The sequence below is a fragment of the Vulpes lagopus genome, chromosome 2 (genome assembly GCF_018345385.1).
Source record: "Vulpes lagopus strain Blue_001 chromosome 2, ASM1834538v1, whole genome shotgun sequence".
NCBI classification, from domain to species: Eukaryota; Metazoa; Chordata; class Mammalia; order Carnivora; family Canidae; genus Vulpes; species Vulpes lagopus.
Window position 1 is genome coordinate 60552401 of NC_054825.1, and position 26862 is coordinate 60579262.

Consider the following 26862-nt stretch of genomic DNA (forward strand, 5'->3'; position numbering starts at 1 on the left):
GAGAAAGGATTAAAGGAGAACTTTCAAACAACACTTTTTTTTTTTTGTATGCCTCAGTCTTCCTGTGATTAGGGATCTATAAAATCCATCAGACATGACTATAAGATACGCATGACTGCTCTACAGCAGGGGGCTCCTAGTTGTGCTCCTTCTCTTTTCTTCGCTTTGTGGCGCTGCAGGTCAAGGCTTACTTAGCTAAGCAGGTTTAGAGGGTGAAGGCTGGCGGCTGGACGTTACGGGTAGGCTTTACGGGCAGACCGGACGACAGGAAACCGCTTATGAATTGGCACAGTGTTTAAAAATCACAAGGGGAGAATTTCAGATGGAGTCCAAGAACGAGGAGATCCCTTCGGGCCTCCCCATTCGCGGCCTCGCTCACGCGGGGCTTTCCCTCTCGAGGTGCCAAGGTCCAGCTTCAGGGGGAATCCGCAGCCTTAAGCCACGGGAAAGCTCAGATCTGACTCGCGGTGAAGGTGGCTTAGGCGCTCCCGATCCCAGGCGTCTGCTTAGAGGCCGCGCCCTGCAGCGGATCTGAGACTTGTTGCTGGGGAAACCCGCAGCGGCGCTTCCCGGGGCACTGGAGGCCGAGCCCCGCCTCCCAGCCTCGCTCCACGCGCCGCCGGGGCCGCACGGCTCGCTCAGGCCCGCCACGCGCGCCCCCGCCACGCGCGCCCCCGCCACGCGCGCCCCCGCCACGCGCGCCCCCGCCACGCGCGCCCCCGCCACGCGCGCCCCCGCCACGCGCGCCCCCGCCACGCGCGCCCCCGCCACGCGCGCCCCCGCCACGCGCGCCCCCGCCACGCGCGCCCCCGCCTCCTCCCCCAGCCCTCCACGCACGCTCTTCCCGCCGCACGCGCCCCCACCCCCGCGCCCCCGCACGTGCGCTCCCACGCCCCGAGCCCCGCCACGCGCGCGCCTCCTCCCGAGCCCCCCGCGCCCCGAGCCCCCCGCGCCCCGAGCCCCCCGCGCCCGAGCCCCGCACGCGCGCCGCCCGCCCTTTCCCGCCGCGCTCCCTCGAGCCCCTGGCGCGCACTGGCCGGAGGAGGCGCTGCGGCCGCTGGGGAGCGCCGCCTCCTCTTCCTCCACCTCCTCCCGCCTCCTCCCTCTTCTCCTCCTCCTCACTACGGTTCCCACTCCGGGGCGGGGGCGAGCGCGTCCGGTTTGCTGGAACGGTTCGGAAATGGCAACTTGCGCGGTGGAGGTCTTCGGGCTCCCGGAGGACGAGGTGCGGGGGCCGAAGGGCTGCGGGGCGGGCTCCCCTTCGCGCGGCTCCGCGGCCAGAGGGTCGGCTGTCGGCCCCGCGGCCCCCGCTGCCCCCGCTGCCCCCGCTGCCCCCGCACGAGCCCCGGGAGCGCGCAGGGCGGCGTGCGGACCTGGGGCGGCCTGGCGCGCGGGCGGGGTGGGGTGGGGTGGGGTGGGGGTGGGGTGGGGGGCGCCTGCCTCAGCCTCCGCCAGCGGCGTTCTCTTCCCAGCCTGTGGACTCCACACCCCTCTCCTCCCGGAGCCGCCGCCTTCCTCCAGTTTCCTTCAGGAAGTGCAGGGGAGGGGCGCTGGGCGGCGAGCGGCGTGGGTGCGCGGGGCCCCTTCCTGCCACCCCTGCCCGGGGTGCGGGGTGCGGGGTGCGGGGTGCGGGAGCCCCGGGAGGGCGGCGGCTTCCCTGCAGGTCAGCATCGCGGCTCTGGAGCCGCCTGCGCTGGCGGAGGCCCGCAGGATTGACCTCGTGGACTTTGACAGGAAGACTTGCAAGTGAATTGTCATTAGCTGTTTTGATTTCTTTCTTTCTTTTTTTTTTAATCTGAAACCGTTTTTAACCCTCTAGCTGGAGATGGCCATGGGACAGCAGGCAGATAGATTTTACTCCTCGTGTTTGGCAGTTGGTGTCAAGTGTGGCAAGTTCATGCTGTGTTTAAATATCACCGGTCTTCAGCGATATTTAAAAAATAAAGCTGAAAAAGTATACAGACTTTAAAGAACTTCCCACAGTTGTTCACTTTGAAAATTCAGTTCCAGGATTTGAGAAGGCAAAGTTGACTCTTCTCGAAATAACTTAGGCTGGTTATGCCTCACACTTAGTTAAAAAAAAGAAAAAAGAAAAAAAGCCATTTGGAATGAGTTGTTCGTTTTAAATGAGATGTGGCTTCCCTAAATTCTTGATGATTGTCTCAAAAATGGGAATGGGTGGGAGATGAAAAGCTATCTAGTCTAACAGTTGACTAGTTCAGTTTGGGGGGAAAAATAAAATTTAGGCGTTCTTGTTGACTGGCTGTCACATGTACTTGCTATCAAGATGGGACCCAATTAAATGTAATACATCACCCTGAATTTAATTTATCTTCTGCCAGTGTTGGGCTAGTTCCTTCTCTTAGTACCTTGATATCTTCAAATGTCTTTTACATTCATCTTGGCAGTTCTTTGTAGATAAACAGCGGGCAACTTATTTATGCCGGCACATTATCTCAGTGTGTTTTGAGACTAATCATGTAATATTAGAGCTTGTTTCTTAGTTACTGCTAGCAGAAAAGAAGCAAAGTGGTGGAAAAATGGTGGCACCTTGATAGACCCTCAGAAACAACAGTCAGTGTGTGATGGCTAAAGATGATATTCCTGCTAAAGTCCATTATTGTTCAGCAGAGGAGATCAGAAGAGTGCGGTGTTGAACCACTGATAGCTTTCTTATCAGTCAGGTCTCCCTGCTTTGCTGTGATAAGCTGTTCAATGCAGATAATCTCAAGCTGACATCCAACCCAATCGGGCTGGCCTTGGACTTTCTTCCTTTTGGTTGTTGTTACTCAGAGGTAGCTCCTGACTTCCAGATTTCTCATCCCATTCCCTTCCAGCAAAGCCAAATTGATCATAGAATATTGCCAAAGGCATTGTTCACTCTTCTCTCTTTGGTACACGTTCTGTGTTTTCAGTTATCTGCTTCTCACATCAGCCTTCCGCCCAGCGGAAATAAAACGAATTATGGCAGTTAGTGGGTGGTCAGTAAGCAATTGGGGCTAAAGGCCAGAAACTCCACCTTTTGAAATGAGGTTTTCCTGAACTTGCATCCCGAGGGATTTGTATTTCTAGGGAAGTTTCATGGCTTGGGGCCCACTCTGTTTGCATGATGGGGGGCCAGTTGTCCTGTGACTCAAAGTTCCTTGCAGTTCCATCTGTCTACTTTGTCCACATTGAGGAAGGGAGTGAGATAGGAAGGTGAGAGACATGATGATGGAGTGTTGTCTTCCACTTCTTCCACTCGGTTATTTATTCAACAGACATTTATTAACTGTCTGTTCTGTATCATGCAGTGTGCTGGCCACCAGGGATACAGATAGAAAAAACAGTCCCTGCCTGTTTTGTGAGGAGCTCAGAATCTGGTGGGAAAGATAAAAATCACTTGTTTTCTGGTAGAGGTGGCCATCTCATCGCTCTTGTCATTTATTTTCTGGTCCATCACAAAGTGATGGTTTAGAAGGTTTAGAAGACCTCCCCCTCACTTTTTTTCTTTTTTAGAAGAAGAACATTATTTTCTAGAACTCACAGATGGAAATAGGCAGCCCTCTGCTGTTGATGAAAAATAAGGTAGCTTTTCTCTTACAGGAAAAAGTGATGATTCTTACTTTAAATTTGAAACTAAAACAAAAAGAAAATGAACAGACATGGGTTACAAGATACTTGGAGAGTTATAATTTAACCAATATTTTTAACCACTGAGTCGCACTGTATGAGCATATTAGTGGCTCATTGAAGTAGGCCAAAGTTTAGATCATAATTCTTCTCTATTACTTTTCAGTGAATTTTAGTTCTTATTCCACATATAAATGTCTTTTAGTAAGAGATGGTCCTGGCTTCATGTGCAGAATTTTGTCATTAAAGCAAAACAAACCAAGGAAGTAGTGAATATAAATTATACCAGATTTGCTGACAGTCTCTTGAGATTAACAATAGAGGCTAACTCCCACTAACCTTTGGTGAGGAGGAGTGTGGTAGATATGTACTGGAATTCAGCATCCCTTCTAGCCTCTTTCTAGTAGATATGTACTGGAATTCAGCATCCCTTCTAGCCTCATTTCTAGTAGATATGTACTGGAATTCAGCATCCCTTCTAGCCTCTTTTCAGTGGACTTCCCTATTTTGCAGAGGTTGGGAAGCTAAACAATATGTTTCTCATACTTTCTGGCACTTAGCATTCTAGAAATGGATTTTTTTAAATTTTTATTTATTTATGATAGTCACAGAGAGAGAAAGAGAGGGACGCAGAGACATAGGCAGAGGGAGAAGCAGGCTCCATGCACCGGGAGCCTGATGTGGGATTCGATCCTGGGTCTCCAGGATCACGCCCTGGGCCAAAGCCAGGCGCCAAACCGCTGCGCCACCCAGGGATCCCTGGAAATGGATTTTGAGATAGATTTCCCAGTATAGTGCACTTACTTGAGATTTGGAAAGTAGAAATGAAGTGGAGCATAAGTTCTTGTTTTTTTGGCTTTTTCTTCTGACAAGCATAGTCACGTAGACCTTGACTTTTCCTGCAAAAATGTTTTGGTGTCTGGTAACTTGTTTTGTGAGTATCAATAGGAAGTTGCAGAACCAGTGGTGGTGGCAGCTTCCTGATGACTAGATAGGGTATGTTTGCAAAGCCTACAGATCTGGTGGTGGTTCCTGATTACCTACCTTCCTGACTGGGGCAGAAGTGGCAATTTCCTGGGTGGGCCAGTTTGAGGTGTTTCCAGGTTCTCTGGAGGCCTAGTCTACAGCCTGCCCCTACAGCTCTTCCAGTGATTTTCCAAGCACCTAATTCCCTGTATTAACTTGTTTCTTCTCAAAACATGTAGAGTGATTTCTGTTGCCTACAACTGAAACCTGACTGAAACAAGGTAAAGAAGGAAGGAAAAGGAAAGAGAAGAGAGTGTTCACTGTTAGGAAATACAATTTGCACCTGTAGAAGAATGGATGCCTTTGGTGGTGACTGCTAGCACAACGCAAAAGCAGCAGCGTAACAGAAGTGCATATGTTGACACTTCTAGATCTACCAGTGCCAAGCAGAAGCAGACCTTGCCTGTCCTGGCATCATACTGAGCCTGGGAACCCAGTTCCCAAACCTTTATTCACTGTACACAGGAAGGAGAAGCACAGTTGAAGCGTAGCTGCATTAGCATCTATCTCAAACTTTCACATGTTGATTTTGCCATTACTCCCTTTGTGCAACTCCTTAATTCCAGCATCATTCTATTTTTCATAGGTTTCCACGGGACCAAAGAAGTGGATAAAAAAGAATTTGTTTTGCAGCAATTTACTTTTTAGTTATTAAACCAACAGGAAAGTTGGAAGTACAGTGCAAACAACTCCTATCCTCCTCATGCAGGTTCTCCTGTTCTTGACATTTCACCACAGTTCATCCATAATCCTTTTTGCCATTTTAATTATTTTTTAAAAATATTTATTTATTTCAGAGTGAGAGAGAGTACAACTGAACAGAGGGAGGGGGAGAGAGAATCTCAAGCAGACTCCCTGCTGAGCCCAGAGCTTGATCTCATCACCCTGAATTCACCAACTGAGCTGAAATCAAGAATTGGGCTCTTAACTGACTCAGCTACTCAGGCACCCCTCATTAGTCTTACTTCTAAATCATTTGAGGGAAAGCTGCAGACACAATGCCCCATCACCTCTAAATACCTAAAACAAGAACACTTCTACATAACAGCTGTCCAGTCCTCTAAGCCAGAAAATCAACACTGGTACAACAAACACTACCATCCAATCTGCAGATCCTGTCAATATTTGCCAGGTGTTTTAGTAATTTCTCTTTTTCCTTTCTGGTCCAAGAGCCCACGTAGGAGCATAGGTTGCATGTACTTATCATGTCTTGGCAGTCTATTTTTTCTGTCAGTTCCTTGACAGGAAATAGAGTACAGACCATACAACCTGTAGGATGTTCCTCCGCCTGGGTCGGTTTACTGCCTCCTCAGGGTCATGTTGAAGTCACGCTTTTTTGGCAGAAATCACAGAGATGAAGCTGTGTTCTCAGTGCATCACAAGAGGGAGTACATAATAGCGATTTGTCCCATCGCTGTCCATGATAACCTTGCTCACTTGATCATTTTGGTGAGAGCCAGGTTTCTTTTTTGTAATGTCACTATTTCCCCCACCATAATTCATTAGTGGGGATCCCTGGGTGGCTCAGTGGTTTAGCACCTGCCTTTGGCCCAGGGTGCGATCCTGGAGTCCTGGACTCGAGTCCCGCGTCGGGCTCCTGGTATGGAGCCTGCCTTTCTCTCTTCCTGTGTCTCTGCCTCTCTCTGTGTGTCTTTCATGAATAAGTAAGAGTCTTTAAAAAAAAAAAAAAAAAAGAATATTCCGTAGTACTGAGAGAATGTGATTGCTGATTTGAATTGCTGAAAGCACTGTCTACTGACTGAATTCTCTGGCCATCAGTGTTACTCTCCCTTCTTAGGCTGGCTCCCTTGCACATCCTATCAAAGTTTTAAGAGGATAAATGAAAGGAGAAGATAGGAGAAGTCTGGAAATAAATGTAGGGAGAAAGACACAGCACAAACAAATGAAAAAAGGTTTTGATAAGACTTTGCTAAAGTCTTGAGGAACCCCATGGCCTGACTCAAATGTTGAGTACACTGGCAATGAATGTAAACGATCATGTCAGTGCATAAAGATGCCTTAATGAAATATCCTCCTTTAAGTTGAAAGAGTCAACCTAAATATAATCAGAGCTGTCTTTAATTGATTGCCTGCTATATAGATTGCCGAGCAGCAGGTCACATGGTCTCATACTTCAGTTGTAATCATTGAAACAGTTTTTCAAAAGTAGATAGTGTTATCTCCATTTTATAGATAGAGAATTTGAGATTGTGATTTCCTCAAGGACTGGGTCCTATTAGGTTGCAGATGTAGGCTTGAATCTCAGATTTCTTTAATACCAAACACTTGATCTTTCCACTGTCCTACTGCAAATAGTTGCCCAAATAAAAGAATTTAACAGAAGAGACTCTCCGTAAGGTGACAAATATAACATATCCAAAATTAACTTGTAACCCTTCTTACATATCTTATGTCTTTTTTTTGTTAATAGGTTTTAGGTGGATGTCTGAAGTACTTGAATTCTGTATTTGCTTGAATATTCGTTGAACAGTTACTATGTGTAAGGCATTTGGATCAGGTCATGAGGTGATAATAATGAATGACAGACTTCACCAGTTTATAGCCTACAGGAAGAGAAGGACAGTAAATATATAATCACACAGACATTTTATAAATGTCAAGGAAAACGGATGTGAGATAAAAGTAAAAAATGGGAAAGATTAGTTCATCACGTATGATATGAAGGAGGGGAGAGAGTATGAGGAAGTCACCTTTGATCTGAACCTAAGGATGAATAGGAGGTCGCCAGGTGAAGGAAGAGTGGGGCAGAAAGCCTATCAGGTAAACAGAACTACTGCATGTGTAGAAGATAAGATGGAGAGGAATGGAAAGAAGGCTGAAATGGTGGTGTCAGGAGATGAATCTGAAGAGGAAGGAAGAGCAGAGCCCAGGCAGTCAGGCTAGGGAAACTCACGAAATACATGCATGGGCACGTGCACACACATATCATCATCACTAGCACTTCTTTATAGTTAATATCCGTTCCTCAGATATTTAACTTTTTCTCTATTTGTTGTTTCTTCATTTCTTGTTACATCTCTGGCTTTCCCATCTAGGATCACTTTTTCTGCCTGAGGTATATCCTGTAGAAGTTTTTTTTAGCGTTTGCTGGCAATAAACTCTCATGGTTTTTGTTTTTGTCTGATAGTGTCCTTATTTTGCTTTTTTTTTTTTTTTTTGGTGGGTGGGAGAGAGTGAAGTAAAATTTATAAACAGTGAAATGCACACATTTTAAATGTACACTTTGATGTACCGTGGTTTTTAACACACATGTAACACACAATTCAATTAAGGTATAGAATATTTCCATCACTCCAGGGGGGTACCTGGGTGGCTCAGTCGGTTAAGCATCTGCCTTCAGCTCAGGGTCCTGGGATTGAGCCCTGCATCAGGCTCCCTGCTCAGCGGGGAGTCTACTTCTCCCTTTCACTCTGCTCCTTCTCCTGCTCGTGCTTTCTCTCTCTCTCAAATAAATCTTTTTTTGTTTGTTTGTCTTTTTAAAAAAGAGTATTTCCTTCACTCCAGAATGTCCCCTGGGGCTCTCTTCCAGTCAACTTCCCACTTCACTCTCCAGAGGCAAACTTTTATCACCATGAATTAGTTTGGCCTGTCCTGGAACTTCATATAAATGGAATCATACAGTATGTATTCTTTTGTATCTGGCTCCTTTTGTCTAACGTAATGTTTTTCAGTCGCCCATGTGGTTGTTTGTATAAGCAACTCATTCTTTTTATTGCTGAGTAGTATTCCATTGTATGAATATACCAGATGTTTATCCATTCTCCTTTTGACAGACACATCTATTGTTTCCAGCTTTTGCCTACTATGAATAAACCTACTGTGAATGTTCATCTACAAATCTTATGAAAATGTCTTTTCCACAATATAGGTTGCCAGCTTGATGTGTATCTCTCCAGAGGCATTTCATGTATAAAGAAGCATATATGGTGCTGTCAAATTTAAGAGTAGTGTTAAAATGGGAACTGATGATGAGTTGTTCTTTTTGGAAATTATGTAGTTTTGATTGAATAAATAAAGGTATAGTTTTCTAGGAGAATAGTCCCACAACTGCATTAACTATAGCACTTCCTATTCTTACCTTCATGCTGTCTACTTGTGGGTCTCAACTTTAGTGTCCATAAGAATCACCTGGGAAGTATTTTAAAACACAGGCTACTGGCCCCACCACAGAGTGTCTGATTTAGTAGATAGGGGGCCTGAAAATGTGTTTCTAATAAATTCCCATATGGTGCTCATACCATTGGAGAACACACTTTGAGAACCACAGCTGTCTCTTAAATCCAAGGATTCTGATTATTCTAGTTTATCACAGTTACTACTGCCAAACACTCCTGAGGAATTTTGAACATGCATAGCAAATGTATAGCAGTCATACACTCCACTTTTACTAGGACCATCCTCATTTCATGTATTTTCCAATGCAGGTGATCTAGCATTTATTTACATTTTTATAAAATGCTTCCAGCAAATTTACATGCCAGAGGAATAAGGCAGCTGCCAGTCCAGTCTTTTGTTTTGAAAATATGGTCACCATAAATTATAAAACATCTTGCAAAAAAAGGACAAAAAATCCTTTATACTCTAATAGTTTTTAAAATAAATATGCAGTGATTATGTTATTGCATTACATGAATACAGTATGATTTACATCAGAACCCTTATGTCATGTTTATAATTATTTATTGCACATTTTTTGTTTGCTTTCATTTCATGCATGCTTGTCACAAATTTGCAAACTGACAGAGTTTTAAAACTACTCAATGTAGGGGTTATATATATGTATATTTACATATATTACATATATATATAATGAATGCTATTCCCTTCATTCTTGTTGGCAACTGCCTCTTGCTATGTCACATTCCTTCTGAACTGCTTGCACTCTATACCTGATGAGTAGTCATCACCTGCAGGCTTCCATTTGCCATCATTGTGAGAATTCTCTTGATCTCTTTTCTGTGTTGGAGCCACTGTTTCTTTATTCTTTTGTCTTCCTCTTTCCTAATTTATTCCCTCATTTGCTGACCTACATCTTCTATATAGTGGGCAGGTACTGTTGACTGGAGTATTTCGTGGTAGGTTATCTGAATCTTTCATTTCACAGTGGGACTCTCACATAAATATTTAGAACATTTGGGTACCCCCTCCCTTCATTACTTAGCTTCCACAGAGAGCAGTCTTGCAATCTTCTGTTTGGTGAGTTTAGATCTGGCAGCCAGTGTTCTGGGCTCACCATTTGTGCAAACATTTCTTGCTTTAGATAAAGTGCATTCTTCCTACTTTCAGCTATTTTAGAAACTTTTGTGGTTAATCAAGAATTTGTCAGCACCTGCTGTGTTCCAGGTATTCTGCTGGGTTCCACAGAGAGAATACAAAGATAATGAAAAGATAAGTTTCTTGAGCTTCAAAATCTCACAGTTTTAATAGTGAGACATATCTCACATAAAGACATATCATTTGTCTCTTCAGATAGAAGACCATATGTGATAAGTGCTATAAAAATGGGCCTTTAACAGAGAGAGGGGAAAATTCATTTCAACTATGAAGGCTTTTTAGAAAAGGTGGCATTTGGACTTTGAAGAAAGGACAAGACTTTTTTTCTTAAACTACAACTTAAAATTTATAAAAAGTTTAAGAAGTAAAACAAAAGCCTTTATCATCTCATTATGTATTCAAAAGGATGTATTTATATATTTATTTGAGAAAAGCCTTTATCATCTCATTATTTTTTTAAAAAGATGTATTTATATATTTATTTGAGAGAGAGCAGTGGGAAGGGGAGACAATCTTAAGCAGACTCCCTACTAAGCATGGAGCTTGAAGTGGGGCTCCATCTCAGGACCCTGAGATCATGACCTGAACTGGAGAGTCTGGTGTTCATCTGATATAGTCAGCCAGGTGCCCTATCATCTTATTATTTTATTTCATTTTTTAAAAAGTTATCACTGTTGCATATTTCCATTCAATCTTCATCAGCATACATTTTTATAATTATCATAGAATAGATAGCACTCCAGTTAACATGATAATTATTAAAAATGATAATTATTTTGTCATTAGATAATAATACATTTAAAAAAATATTTTATTTATTTGATAGGGAGAGAAAGAGCACAAGCAGGGGGAGTGGCAAGGAGAGGGAGAAGCAGGTTCCCTGCTGCACAGAGATCCCAACACGGGGCTCAATCCCAGGACCCTGGGATCATGACCTGAGTGAGCTGAAGGCAGACCCTTAACTGACTGAGCCACCCAGGTGCCCCTTAATAATACATTTTAAATGACTGCTCAGATGATAGAGGACTTTAACAATGAAGGGGTAGGGAGAGGATGGGGAAGACTATTCCAGGCAGAGGGAGCCTAACTTGTGCAAAATCTCAGAGATAAGTAAACACAGGTAGTCTGGAGGTGTGAAGGGGGAGTTAGGTGTGGGAGGGAGGCAACAGAAGAGTGGGAGAAGGATGAAGAAAGGAACAAAAATTTTAAGAATTTGGAAAGGATGGAAAGATCTAAAGCTCTGCATTTCCTATTCCTGGATTTGGGGGAGTTGATAGAAGACTAGGGAGCAGTTAGTAGCTGTTTTCATGAATTGTGGAGAAATCTCAGGCCTGGAAAGCCACTTTTAATTACTGTAGCCTCCTGCATAGGTAACACATTACCATTTTGTTTCACACTATCATTGAGAAAAGCCACATATCTTTGCATAGGATTTGCAACTTGTCTATTTCACTTTCATAAATCAAGAAGGCTTTCTTAGGAGTGGAAGGGGAAGTCTCAAGCTTTAGAGAAGAGCTGTGATCTATTTGGAGATAGTGTTCCCATTTTGAAAAATGAGAAGATGCTTAATTTTCATTTCTTTTTCCTCATTTGAGCTCTATGTGTCTATTAACAGTATTTTGAATATCTTGTTTCCAAAATTATTGAAGAGTTTAGTTTCTTGTTGCATTTATGTTTCTCAGTTTCAAAGATACTATGATTTATGAGATATTATGATTTCTGCTTATGAGATATTATGATTTCTGCTTATGGATATGGTTGCAAAAGTCCACTTTGGCAATTTTCTAGCAATTTATAAAATGCACTGAAGGGATGCAAATATGAAAATAAAGGGCATTTCTTAATTTTATGACAGAATCTTAAATCAATATAGCTTCACATCAGTTAACCACAACATCCAAAATAACTAATTCTGATATTTGTGGTAGGAAATGCAAAGAGGTTTAAAAGTTAAATGTGTTTATGATTGTGAGTAATTTGTCATTCCCTGGAATTTTTAAAATTAACGCTTGTTACATTTTTCTCCATGAGACTTTTGGGGCATATTTTCAGTAGGGGTTCTACCAATATGGATTAACTTTTTAAGAGGGGTATGGTAGGGATGCCTGGGTGGCTCAGTGGTTGAGCATCTGCCTTCGGCTCAGGGCATGGTCCCAGGGTCCTGGGATCAAATCCCACATCAGGCTCCCCCTGGGGAATCTGCTTCTCCCTCTGGTATGTTTCTGCCTCTCTCTCTCTGTGTATCAAATAAATAAATAAGTAAGTAAGTAAATAAATAAATAAATAAATAAATAAGAGGGGTATGGTAATCTGTTTCCTCAATTAGGTTTATATATAAATTACACCTGTCTGTTTATAAAAGTTGAAATTATCAAATAATATTATTTGCTCATAACACTTTTGTTTACACTTTACCACTAGAAAAAGTTTGTATTTATTTATTAAGTCATCACAGAAAAGACTTCTGATTTTCAGAATTCAGTGTTGGTGATCTGTACCTACCTAATAAAGTACAGCCATTTCCCAGACAACTGGGAAATAAGAATTTAGCTCTAATAGAATACTTTAATGGGTCTATTTATTCAGTGGGACTTTCCCAGGAAGAAAGGGTGATTGCAAATCTCTTCACATTTTTGGGAATGAGTCTGCAGAAAACTGAAATTTAAATTCATGTATTTTCCTAATTTTTAATTCTGTCTTATTCTTGTACCTGAGTATTTCCATTCTTTCTTGCAAAATCAGTTATGGATTTAGTTTTGTTTGGGTCTAGAGGAAACATATTTTATCGAGCATCTTTAGTAAGGTTTTTTGTATTATCTGAATTTGTCATCTGAGCTTTGGAGCTAATAGAATATTTCCATTATCATATTTATTCAGTGAAACCTCCAGGAATGAGGGTGGAGCATTTAGAAGTAGGGCATTTAGAAATAGGAGAGATTGAAATAAATACTCCATGATATATATATTTTCTCCTTTTCAGGCCTCTGCTCACAAGGGAATATGACTACTTGCTGATGGAATGATTGTATAATAGAACCCATTATGTTGCTATCTGTTGGGCAACATCTATTTCATATTTGTTGATCTTGTAAATGCTCCTGTGAATACTGCTGTGCTTATATCCTTGAGTACATGAGTGAGAGTGTATCTAGGGAATAGACCTAAAAGTGGAATTTCTGGATTATTGATTTAGAGCTTTAGTAGATTTTCCAAAAGTGTCTTCAAAATGATTCTTCAATTTATAATTTCACCAATAGCATATTAGAGTTCTCCCTGATTACTGGTGAGATTGAAGATCTTTTCATATGTTTACTGTCCGTTCTCTATGATTTCTTGTATTGGGTTTATATTTCACTTATTGGTTTTAGGAGGTTTTTTTTTTAAATATGTTCTGGATAATCATAATTTGTCAATGGCACACATTTTAGATACTTGCGCCTTGTCTGTCTCCTTGACTTCTCATTTTGTTCATGGCATCTCTTCTCGTATAAGAGATATATAATTCTAATGTCAAATCTAGCCACTTTTCCCATTAGCGTTTGTCCTTTCCTACCTTCAGTGTCATGGAAATAATCTAAAATTTCTTGGGAAATTTTTGAAGCTTTCTTTTTTGTTTATAAGGCTTAAAGTATCTGGAATTTGTTTTTGTATATAGTATAAGATAGTGATTGAATGTTATTACTTACTTCTGTGCTGATTTTTACTCTGCCCTCTGAATTTTTTTTAAACATTTTATTTATTCATGAGAGACAGAGAGAGAGAGAGAGAGAGAGAGAGAGAGAGGCAGAGACATAAGCAGAGGGAGAAGCAGGCTCCATGCAGGGAGCCTGACGTGGGACTTGATTCCGGGTCTCCAGGATCACGCCCTGGGCTGAAAGTGGCACTAAACCACTGAGCCACCTGGGCTGCCCCGCTATGAATTTTACAATTATTTGTTAATACTCATGAAAAAAATCTGGGTAGGGGGAGTTGGAATTGTATTGAATTTATAGGTTACTTTGGAGAAAACAGACAGTAATATAGAACATTTCCATCCATGAACATAGTGAATTTCTTCATTTATTTAATTGTTCTTCAATAACTTTTTAAAATTTTACCCATAACAGTTTTTTACATTTTTCATTAATTCTGTTTCTCTGCAGCTAATAGTTTTGCTTACTGGGAATTCTTTAAAATATACATTCTGTTTTATAATATTTTCTTACTCATCTTTTAATTTCAAATGATTTAAAATCTGCAGCACAGTTAAAATAGTAGTATAATGAACACCTGTATACCGCTCAGCTAGATCCACAAATTGGTAACATTTTACTTATTCCCTTTATGTACATACACAAACACACACACACTCACATTCAACAATTTTTTTTGCTGAGCGATTTAAGAGTAAATTGTACTTTATCACACTTTATCCCTGAATATTTCAATATGTATCTCAAAAGACATTCTTATATAAAACCTTATAATAGCATTAAGATATCCAGAAAATTTAAGACTTGATATATTACAGTATCAATATACTATGGTTTTATTTAATGCATATCTACTTGATATATTACAGTATCAACATACTATGTTTTTATTTAATGTATAATCTATTAAATGGGATTTTTAAAAGAATGAGCACAGGGTGAAAAAGAGAGAGAGAGGCAAACCCAGAAACAGATGCTTAACTATAGAGAACAAACTAATGGTTACCAGAGGGGAGGTAGGATTAAACAGGTGATGGGGATTAAGGCCTGTGCTTGTGGTGAGCACTGGGTGTTTGGTATAAGAGTTGAGTCACTATATTGTATATCTGAAATTAGTGTACTGTATGTTAACTAACTGGAATTTAAATTAAAACCTAAAAATAAGGGATCCCTGGGTGGCGCAGCGGTTTGGCGCCTGCCTTTGGCCCAGGGCACGATCCTGGAGGCCCGGGATCGAATCCCACATCGGGCTCCCGGTGCCTGGAGCCTGCTTCTCCCTCTGCCTGTGTCTCTGCCTCTCTCTCTCTCTCTCTTTGTGTGACTATCATAAATTTGAAAAAAAATTAAAAAAAAACCCTAAAAATAATAATTACCTTTCTAAATAGTTATTACTAATGATTATAAACTCTTCATTTTGTGTTATTGTGTACATAGCAACAATGATAGATATTAGTACTAAGAATTTGACTATAGATTTTCTTGGAAGCAGTGATAAGTTCTTAATGTAATAATTTAACTCTAGGGTTTTTTGTCTTTTCTTTGTAGATAACCAAGTTATCTAGGAATAACTATGTAGTTTTTATTTTCTCCTATGTAGCTTTTTTTTTTTTAAGATTTTATTTATTCATGAGAGACAGAGAGAGAGAGAGAGAGAGTGAGAGAGAGAGGCAGAGACATAGGCAGAAGGAGAAGCAGGCTTCCTTCTGGGAGCCTGATGCAGGATTTGATCCTGTGACAGTGGGATCACGCCCTGAGCCAAAGGCAGAAGCTCAACACCTGAGCCACTCAGGGGTCCCTCCTATGTAGCTTTTAATCAAATTAATTATTGAAAAAGAGTCTTCCAAGTAATTTTAATATCCCGATTACTTTATTTGGTATGTATATATTTAAAAGTATGTGTCTTAGATATGTTATAAAGTATGTGAAAATAATATATATTTTTTTATATTTTAGGAAAATTCACGAATTGTGAGGGTCAAAGTTATAGCTGGAATAGGCCTTGCGAAAAAGGATATCTTGGGAGCTAGGTAAGTATATTAGGTTGGGTTGCAATTTTATTTTATTTTATTATTATTTTTAAAGATTTTATTTGAGAGAGAGAGAATGCAGAACGAGAAACAGAGCACAAACAGGGAGAGGGGCAAAGAGAGAAGCAGACTCCTCATTGAATGGGGAGTCTGATTCGGGCTTGATCTCAGGATCCTGGGATCATGACCTGAGCTGAAGGCAAACATTTAACCTACTGAGCCACCCAGGCTCCCCGGGGTTGTAATTTTAAACTGTGCTGGTTGACAATATTTTCTAAATAGATGAATAATTGAATAATAATATTATTGGTAAATTATTGTGCAAAGTGGAATGATTACATTTCCAGTAGATTTCTCAGTATCTGAACTACCACATGGCAATGGTGGGAATTCTGGAAGGAATAGACCCAGAGAGTAGATTCCCAAACTTTGTCTCTGGATATTTGCTGACCCTGAATAACATATGTGATGGCAGATTCAAAACAGCTTAGCTAAAGAAAAAAGATCTGAATAGAGATATGAGTTGCTGTCTAAGAAACGTGGTTATGGTTCTTGTCCAAATAAGATAATTAACCTATAGTCTCTACAATTTAACACTAATAATGTCCAGGATATACTCCAAAATTAATTGATCTATGAGGAATCAGGAAGATGGAACACATTCTCAATAGAAAAAGGAATATATGCTCAAAAACATGTTTAATACTTGACACATTGTACCACTAAGGATTAAAAATCTCAAGAATGAGATAGAAACCATAAAAAATGAAAATTCTAGAACTGAAAAATACAATATTTGAAATTTAAAATTGAGTGGAATTAATAGAATTCAGATGAAGAGGAAAACTTAATTGAACTTAAAATTAGGTCAATAGAAATTATTTCCTATTTAGCAAACAAGAGATACAGGGCCCATGGGTGGCTTAGTTGGTTGTGTCCAACTCTTGATCTCAGCTCAGGTCTCAATCTCAGGGTGAGGAGTTCAAGCCCTATCTTGGATGCCACACTAAGTGTGGAGCCTACTGAAGAGATAGAGAGACAAAGATAGAAAATATTTTTAAAAATGAACAGTGACTCAGGGACTTGTTAGATAATATTAGACCGTCTAACATACATGAAGTTAGAGTCCTAGAAATAGAGAAAGAATAAGGAAAACATTTTTTAAAAGATTTTATTTATTTATTCATGAGAGACACACAGAGAGGCAGCAGGTAGAGGGAGAAGCAGGCTCGCTTCAGGGAGCCTGATGTGGTACTCGATCCAAGGACCCCAGGATCACGACCTGAGCCAAAGGCAGACGCTCAACCCCTGAGCCACCCAGGTGCCCCAGGAAAACATTTTTAAAAGAAATAATGGGGATCCCTGGGTGGCGCAGCGGTTTAGCGCCTGCCTTTGGCCCAGGGCGCGATCCTGGAGACCCGGGATCGAATCCCACGTCGGGCTCCCGGTGCATGGAGCCTGCTTCTCCCTCTCCCTGTGTCTCTGCCTCTCTCTCTCTCTTTCTGTGACTATCATAAATAAAAATTTTAAAAAAATCTTTAAAAAAAAAAGAAATAATGGCCAATTAAAAAAATTGACAAAAGATACAAATATATAGTATTCAAAAATCCCAAGCAGAATAACACCAAGAACTACCATTGAGGACATCATAGTCAAGCTGTTGAAAGCCAAGTATAAAGAAAAATCCTGACAGAAGAAAGAGAAGGAAACATATTACATACATAGGAACTACAATTCAGTTAAGGGCTGACTTGTCCCAAGAAACTATGTAGGCCAGAAGAAAATGGAAGAATAGAATAACAACTGTCAATCCAGAATTCTGTGTTCAGTGAAAATATCCTTCAGGATGATGACAAAATAATGACATTTTCAGATAAAAGAGAACTATGAGATTTTATCATTGGCAGACTTGCCCGGTAAGAAGAGATAAAGGAAATTCTTCCAACTAAAAAATAAAAAATAATAGATAACAGAAACTCAGATCCTCAGAAAGGAATAAGGAAATGGTATTTGGTAATATGAAAAAGATTTTTGTTTTCATAACTTAAACATATGCCTGTTTAAATCACAACTTTATATAACATTATTTGCAGGATTTTTATTATATGTAGATGGAATATATATAACAACTATAGTGTAAAGGACAGTGGGTTATTTTCACAAAAAGAACAACTATTTTTAGTTTCTGCCTACGCATTTTACATTATGACAACCCTGCTCACATGCAGAGTCTGGACATTTAGATAAGGATCTGAGCTTGGGATTCCTGCCACAAGTTACCCCTATGCTTTTCCCAGGGCACCTTTTTAAAATAACTACTTAGAGTTAAGCCCACAAAAAGTTAGTGACCTCCACCCAACCACTTTATAAGTAATAGGTGCTTGTCACCCTGTTCTTTCTCTTCTTCACTCATGACCCGGTAGCGGAGGACTGCCCCTTGTATGGCCCATTGCTTCTCCCCATTTTCTTCTGTTTCTTGGGTCTGTAGGTAACAAATCTTGTGACTTTACTTCCTTTGTGTTGGAATAGTAAAATGCCTTCAATCAAAATGACCGTGGGGTTTTCACTTCCCCAAAGTGGGAGTTCAGATGCTGAGGAAGCTACCTGTCAACCCCATGTGGGTGGTTTATTCCTCCTCACTCAGCAGATCCTAATCTACATATTCTTAATTTAATACACCAGCTCTGTCTCCTCAACACAGTTATGGACCTGGTTAGTAGGTACAACATTAAATGTAAGTGGAACAAAAAATTAAGGGTGCGCTTTGTAATACCTAGATAAACCACTGAAAACAATGTAAAGAATTATAGTCATATTTTTAGATGAAATTCCTGAAAAAAAAATAATTAAAGGCCAGAAAAGGAAGACTAAATGATCTAAATGATAAAAAAAAAAAGGAAGGAAGAAAAAAGAAAGAAAAGGGAAAAAAGGGGAAGGGAAAGAACAGAAAATCAATAATAAATTGGTAGGCCTAAATCCAACCTTATCAATAATAACATTAAACATTGGTGGACTAAGGTAAGTATCAGACAGAAATTGTTAGAATGGATTGAAAAATAAGACCTGATTACATGTTGTTTATAAAAGATAAATTTAAAATATAAAGATAAAACTAAGGTGAAATAAAATTGACCCAAAGAAATATGCCATGCAGATAGTAAGCATAAAAAGACTGAAGTCATATATTAATATCTGATAAAGTAGATTTCAACACCAGAAAGTATTTGCAGACATGTCATAACAATAAAAGAGTAACCAGTAGGCCATAACAATCATAAATCATAAGTAAATTATAAAACAATCATAAATGTATACATGTTAGCAGAACTTGAAAATATATGAAGCAAAGCTAGACAGAATTAAAAGGAAAAATAAAAAAGATAAATAAAAAATTCCACAATCATAGTTGGAGACATTAACACCTCTCTCAGCAGTTGATGAAACAGCTAGGTTAGAAAATCAACAAAAACGTAAATTTGTACAATATTATGAACAACTTCAACATAAGGAACACTATTTCTAACAACTGCACATATACATTCTTTTCAGATGGACATAGTACATTCACTAGCATAGCCCATAAATGTATTATTTATTTAAGCATGACTATGATTATCACAAACTTAGCAGCTTAAAAGAACAAACTATCTCGTAGTTTCTGTAGGTCAGAATCCTTGCATGGTTTAGCAGTGTTGTCTGCTTCAGGGTCTCATAGAACTGCAATCAAAGTATTGGCCAGGGCTGTGGACTCATCTGAGGCTTATTTGAGAAAGGATCCACTTTCAAACTTATGTGGTTGTTGGTAACATTCAGTTCCTTGCAGATTGCCAGACTGGGGCTTCAGTTTTGCTGGCTGTCAGCCAGAAGCCACCCTAAGCTCCTTGCTGCATGACCTTCTTCATATGGTAGCTTGCAACCTAACAGCATGCTTTTTCAATGCTAGCAAAGGAGGAAATTTAAGAATAGATGGATTATAACTTTATATAATAAAATGTCATGCATTTGTCACTTTTGCCATAATGTATTGTTTAGGATACATAGGTCCTTCATACATTTAAGAGGAGGTAACACAAAAGGTAATACAACCTGACATTAGCAGGTGGGGATAATAGGAGCTACCCTAGAGCCTGCCAGCCGTTATATGTTGGGCCATAAAACAATAAATCAAACAACTGCAAAATTCACATTCTTTTCAAATGCATGTGGTACATTCACTGACATAAACCATATTAGGACAAGTCTCAGCAATTTTGAAAACATTGAAATTATATACAGGATATTCTCTGATAACAGTGGGATTAAGTTATAAATAATTACATGATATTTAGAAAGACCCCAAATATTTGGAAATAAAACAGTATTCTTCTAAATGATTTATGGGTCAAAGAAGAAACAACAAGAGAAATTAGAAAACATTTTGAACAGAATGAACAATGTAGATGAAAATATAGCAAGATCAAAATTTGTGGGATGCAGCTAGAGTAATACTTAAGGGAAAATGTATAGTTTTAAAATGCCTACCTTAGAAAAGGAATAAAATCTAATGAATGATTTGAGTTCTGATCTTAAGAAATTAGAAAAAGGGGCAGCCTGGGTGGCTCAGTGGTTTAGCACCGCCTTCAACCCAGGGTGTGATCCTGGAGATCCCAGATTGAGTCCCATGTCGGGCTCCCTGCATGGAGCCTGCTTCTTCCTCTACCTGTGTCTCTGCCTCTCTCTCTCTCTCCCTGTGTCTCTCATGAATGAATGAATGAATGAATGAATGAATGAATAAATAAATCTTAAAAAAAAAAAAAGAAATTAGAAAAAGAAGAGCAAGTTAGTTCCAAAGTAAGGAGAAGGAAGAAAATACAGAAAGGCAGAAATTAGTGAAATAGAAAATACATAATGATAGGAAAAAAATCATTGCAGTGAAAAGCTTCTTTTTTGAAGGGATCAATGAAAATTTTAAACTTCCATCTAGATTGATCAAAAACAAAAGGGAGAAGGTACAAATTACCATAATGGGAATGAAAGCAGAGGTATTGCTATACATCCTATGGAATTGAAAAAGACAAAAAGGGAACACTGCACAACTTCATATCAACAAGGAATTATATACAACATAGATGAAATAGAGAAAATCCTTGGAAGACACAAATTACCAAAATTAATCACAGAAGAAATAACTTGAATTGCCCTAAATCAAACAGTATATAACAATATATGACCAGGTGGACATTTTCCCAGGAACATAAAGTTTATGCAACATTAAAAAAAAATAAATCAGTGTAGGCTATAGTAGAAGTGCCTTCTCTTCCAGCCTCTTTGGTCTCAGCTGTAGAAACAAGATAACAAAGGGGACGTCATCATTTGGAAAGCATCACAGACATACATGGTGTGCCGCAACTGTGGCCCTAAGGCCTTCAGAAGTCAAATATGGCTATCTTGCCAAGAAGAAGAGAAGCTACAACTGGGGTGCTAAGGCTAAAAGATAAAATACCACTGGGACTGGTTGAATGAGGCACCCAAAAATTATATTCTTCAGATTCAAGTGTGGATTCCATGTAGGAACAACTAAACTCTGTTGGGGCATTTGGATCATCTTAAGGATTTCAACAGTTAGTCACACAATAAATTTTCTGTTTTTTTTTTTTTAATCTATCAATGTAATTCATCATATTAATATATACAGAAGAAAAAAATACATTCTTCAGTAGTAGAAAGTACATTTGGCAAAACCCAACGTCTGTTCATGGTAAAAAAAAAAAAAAACCCCAACGTCTGTTCATGCTAGGAATAAAATGTAAGATTGGTTTAACATCCAAAAATTAACTAATGTAGTTCATCATATTAATAGAATACAAGAAAAATACACGATCATTTCAATGAAAGCGAAAAAGCATCTGACAAAATTCAGCACCCATTCATGATAGAAACTCCTAATAAACTAGGGAGAAGTGGAAATATTCTAAACCTGAATAGTGACAGCCTGAATGTTTTCTACTTAAATTCAGGAATAAGACAAGGTTTTGTGCTCTTACAGTCAATTCAACACTGTACTGGATGTCCTAGCTGTATAATGTAGCAAGGAGAAAAAATTGAAGAAATGCAGACTGAAAAGGAAGAAAACTATCTTTATTTGCAGACAACATGATCATGTACATGGAAAGCCTTAAAGAATCTACAAAAATATCTGCTAGACCTAATAGGGTACAAGGCCATAAGATACAAATTCAGTGTACCAAAATCAATTATATTTTTATGTCCTATCAGTGAACAATTGGAAAATAAATTTTAAAAATATCCCTTTACATAAAAATAAAACTCAGAGGGGCCCCTGGGTGGCTCAGTTGGAAGGATCTGATTCTTGATCTTAGCTCAGGTCTTGATCTCAGGGTCATGAGTTCAAGCCCCATGCTGGGCTTTACAATGGTCATGTAGCCCACTGAAAAACAAACAAACTTAGAAATAAATCTAACAAAAGATTTGCAGAACTATGCACTGAAAACCACAAAACATTGCTGAGGGAAATCAAAGATCTAAATCAATGGATAAATATGTTCATGAACTAGAAGATTCATTCATTTTGTTAGAGTTTTATCTTTCTTCAAATTAATTAGATTTGGCACAATCCCGATCAAAATCCTAGCATATTTTTCTGGAGAAATTAATAAATTGATTCCATTATTTTTATAGAAGGTCAAGGACATAGGATAAACCAAAACAATTTCATAAAAGAACAAAATTGGAGAAGTTATGCTACCTAATTTGAAAACTTACTGTACAGCTATAGTAATCAAAACAGTGGCATTGGCATAAGAATAGATATATTGTTCAATGGAATAGAAGAAAAAGTTTTGAAACACATGCACACGTATATATGGCTGGTTGCTTTTCAACAAAAAGTGTTAAGGATAATTGTAAGGATAATTCAAGAGAAGGATAATCTTTGGTACTGGAACAGTGGGTTATCTGTATGGAACAAAATGAACCTCATTCCTACCACATATTATATAAATGAATAAGAGCTAAAATTCTAAAACTTCTACAAGGACACATAGGAGAAAAACTGTGCTCTACTGGGTTACACATAGATTTCTTAAATGAGACTTAGAGAGTGTGAACCATAAAGGAAGAAAAATGTTGAAATGGACTTGATCATAATTAAATACTTTTGTTTGAGGGGCACCTGAGTGGCTCAGTGGTTGAACATCTACCTTTGGCTCAGGGCATGATCCCGGGGTGCTGGAATTGAGTGCTGCATCAGGTTCCCTGAGGGGAGCCTGCTCCTCCTTCTGCCTATGTCTCTGCCTTTCTCTCTGTGACTCTCATGAATAAATAAATAAAATCTTTAAAACAAAACAAACTTTTGTTTGAGAGACACAGGTAAGAATAGGAAAAGGCAAGCCATAGATTAGGAGAAGATATTTTCAAAACATGTATTTGATAGAAGCCTTTAATTCATAATACATAAAGACCTCTTACAACTCAAAAATAATATGATAAAAACAGCCAGTTAAAAAAATGGGCAAAATTCTTCTCAGACCTTGTAGTTATGAATAGGAGCAATAAGTAGTTTTTCTTATGATATTAGGAATAATGTATTCCTAATGTATTGGCATAATTTATTTGAATGTCTTTAATTTTGATATTAACATCAGCATAAATCTATTTTTGCTACCAGATGATAGCTGTTGTCATGTACATGATTTCCCTCTGCATTGTATTCATCTGTTACTCAATGTTAGTCTTTATTTTTCCATGTTTGAAATATGTATTTCATGAGTATCTGTAAATCATGACAGAAAATGCAGACCATTTTTTGATACTTCTGTTTTAGGTTATGCAATGATAAGAAGTTGCTAGTGTGTTTTATTCATGGTGATTTTATCTTCCTCTGTTACCCTCAGAGTATACTATTTTTTTAAAAGCATATCTGCAAATCTTCTGTCTAGCTGTGTGTAAGATTATTTTCTATTTAAGTCCCACCCTTCCACCTATACCCTATTTTCCCTCAAAACTCCTGCCAATTCATTTTTCCCCCTTTATATAGTTAGTTGACTGTGAATAAGTAACATGGAAAAAGGCAAAAAAAAGGGGGGGGGGCCGGTGACAAAACTCTGAAACAGACATTGTGGACTATCCAGGTGAAAGTGTCTAGCTGGGTGGTAAGATTGAAGATATGTATTTATATTTACATTTAATATTTATATTTGAGAGTACATAGTTATTAAAACCATAGATGATATTATGAAGGGAAAATGTTGAAAGAACAAAAGGCCAAAGGTAATACTTTAGGGAATTTCAGTATTTAACTAGTAGATTGCAGGAGAGGAGCCTAAAAAAGAGTCCGAGATGGAGCAGTTAGAATAGTATGAGGACAGGGGCAGCCCAGGTGGCTCAGCGGTTTAGCGCCGCCTTCAGCCCAGGGCCTGACCCTGGAGACCCGGGATCAAGTCCCACGTCGGGCTCCCTGCATGGAGCCTGCTTCTCCCTCTGCCTGTGTGTGTGTGTGTGTGTGTGTGTGTGTCTCATGAGTAAATGAATAAAATCTTAAAAAAAAATAATAATAATAGTATGAGGACAACCAGAAAGGGGTTGCATCATGAAAGCAAATGAGATTAGTTTCAAAGAGTAAGTAATCAGTAGCATCGAATATAGAGAGGACCAACAAAATAAGTTCCTGGAGAGTGTTGATTGTTTAAGCAAAATTGGTGACTTCTGGAGAGCAATTTCAGAGCAGTGGGTCAAAAGGAGAGGTAGAAACCAAATTCTGGGGCTTTCAAGAGCAGTGGGAACCGAGGAAATAAAGAAAGGGACGAGTGATTGGCTAGATGGCCTCTGGAACCAGGTGCTTGAGTGTCAGTTCTTGCTCTTGCACTGACTAGCTGTATAGTCTGTGATGAGTTGCTATCTCTCTGTACAAAATAAAGACAATAACCATACCTATTTCATAGGTAGTTATAAGGATCCCAAGAGTTAATATATACAAACTCTTAGAATGGTGCCTGGCACAGAGTAATTGTTATATAAGTATGAGTCGTTATTGTTATTAATATTATTGGAAATTATTTTCTTGGAAAATTTGGGATGGGAAGAAAGACAATCTAGCTCAGTCTGCTGGAGGAAGGAGGGAGGGTTAAAAATGTACTTATATGATTAGAAAAACTTAGGTCAAAAGAAAACTGAAAATATAAAAGGGAGAAGTGAAAACAGATGATGCGAGGTTCCAGAATAGGTGGGAGGAACTTGCACAAGGAGGAATTGGCCTCAAACAGGGCACAATACCTGAATCACTGAGGTTAGGTGCAAGGGTGAGTTATGATGAAAACCAGGATGTAGGAGTGGCCTGTTGGCTTTGATTTTTTTCAATTACCATTTTCAATTAAAGGTAAGGTTGTATGAAGAAGTGGGAGGAGGAATTGGTGGTAGAGAATCATGAGTATTTGGGAGATTTGGAAATGGGAGAAATTTGACCACAGACGAGTAGTGTCTAGAGTCTTTTGCTTTGCAAACTTAAATATCACAAGATTTTTTTCTTTTCCATGTATCTTGGTAGAAGGGGTTATATGACACATAATTATTTTAAACTGAAAGCACCCATCTTATTTTATAAAAAGTCTTTGCACTCATGAGATAACTTGGAACAGCCTGAGGTCTAGCAAAGCTAGTCTTGAGAATCATTAAATTAACTATTTTAACCCCAAAAAAGAAAGGAGGTAATAAAAATTGAACAAAATTTCAAAAATCTAAAAAGGTTGGAAATCATTAAGTTGGACTAAAAGGTTTTCTTTCCAATTCTTTTTTTTTTTTCTTTCCAATTCTTTATCTATTTCACTAACACGGTACTTTAGCTTTTTAACAAGATGCAAAAATTACTATAATTACTTACTGCTGCCTAAGGAACCCTTCCTTTTAAGCATAGGAAATAATTGTAGGAATTGTTAATAATTGAGCAATCTGAGTTTGGGAATAAGCAACAATTATTATTATTATTTTTTATTTTAACAGTGATCCTTATGTGAGAGTGACGCTATATGACCCAATGAATGGAGTTTTTACAAGTATGCAAACGAAAACCATTAAAAAGGTTAGATTTAGCAGTATTCAAAAAAGTTTTAAATATACTTTGTTTTATTTTTCTATGACAAAATATAAAAAAATTAGTTATACTATGTTTATTGTCTTTTAGACTTTGAATCCAAAATGGAATGAAGAAATATTATTCAGAGTAAGTATGTATTTTATTTCAATAAAACAGCAAACAGATTTTCTCAGGTTAGAATGATGTTACCATTTATAATATTCTAAAATGTATTTTATATAAGAATTTGTCTAGATTTTTAAAATTTTTAAAAGAGTTAAATCTAGTTATCCCCTTGATGACATGGTCCTAGAACCATTTATCTTATAAAAAAAACATGTATATAAGTAACAAAGAAGTAAAAAGCAACTGTAAACCTGGAATTATCTTATTATACTTTAATTCTGATTTAGAGACTGTATAATAGTCTTGTTCTAGTTTAGCAGATTTTGGTGTTTTCCCTTAAAGATCATGTGATATTTCTCTTTCCCCAGTCATTTATTAAATAGACTGATCTGGACAAGAGATGATGAGGGCCTACCACTAAATAAATTCTTTTCTTCTTATATACCCTTCATTCACATTCCTGCCTTTCCCCTCACCCTTCCTCCCTACACATAAGACTCCAAATAAGCAGTTATTTCAGACTCCTCAGGGTGGCCCTCAAGTTGACAATGTCTCTTTGTACCTAATTTGTTAGAATCCTTGCTTATGCCAGAACCAACAACTTCTCAGCAGTGGTAGAGATACAAAATAGTAATCTCCCTTTCTCTGCTGGATCATTCCCATTGGTACATTCCATCCTTTAAAGGTCCTGCCTTGACCTACTTCTGGACTTACTTCTCTGTTTACCTGAATAATCAACTTTCTTTTTTTATTGTTTGTTAAAGATTTTATTTATTTATTTATTCATTCATTCATTCATTCATTCATTCATTCATTCATGAGAGACAGAGAGAGAGAGGCAGAGACATAGGTGGGACTCAATCCTGGGACCCCAGGATCATGCCCTGCGCCAAAGGCAGGCACTAAACCACTGAGCCACCCAGGAGAACAAATGATCAACTTTCTTGAAAGAGTTGCCTACCCCCTATCATGTCTGCTTCTCTAATGTATTTCTTAACCCACGCTAATCTAACTGACA

General features: G+C 38.9%; 1 protein-coding gene across 2 annotated transcripts in view; it reads left to right on the plus strand.

The window, feature by feature from the left end:
- Positions 1 to 993: 993 nt before the first annotated feature.
- Positions 994 to 26862, plus strand: part of NEDD4 (NEDD4 E3 ubiquitin protein ligase) — a 120686-nt gene continuing 94817 nt past the window's right edge. Inside the window, exons 1-4 of one of the 2 annotated variants that reach the window (XM_041742666.1) lie at positions 994 to 1225; positions 15579 to 15652; positions 25646 to 25724; positions 25827 to 25865. In XM_041742666.1, the coding sequence (XP_041598600.1) occupies positions 1181 to 1225; positions 15579 to 15652; positions 25646 to 25724; positions 25827 to 25865 (237 nt within the window). In that variant the 5' untranslated portion in view covers positions 994 to 1180. Of the gene's footprint in view, positions 1226 to 15578; positions 15653 to 25645; positions 25725 to 25826; positions 25866 to 26862 lie in introns of those variants that run through there. The other variant, XM_041742667.1, reaches the window with a different exon arrangement.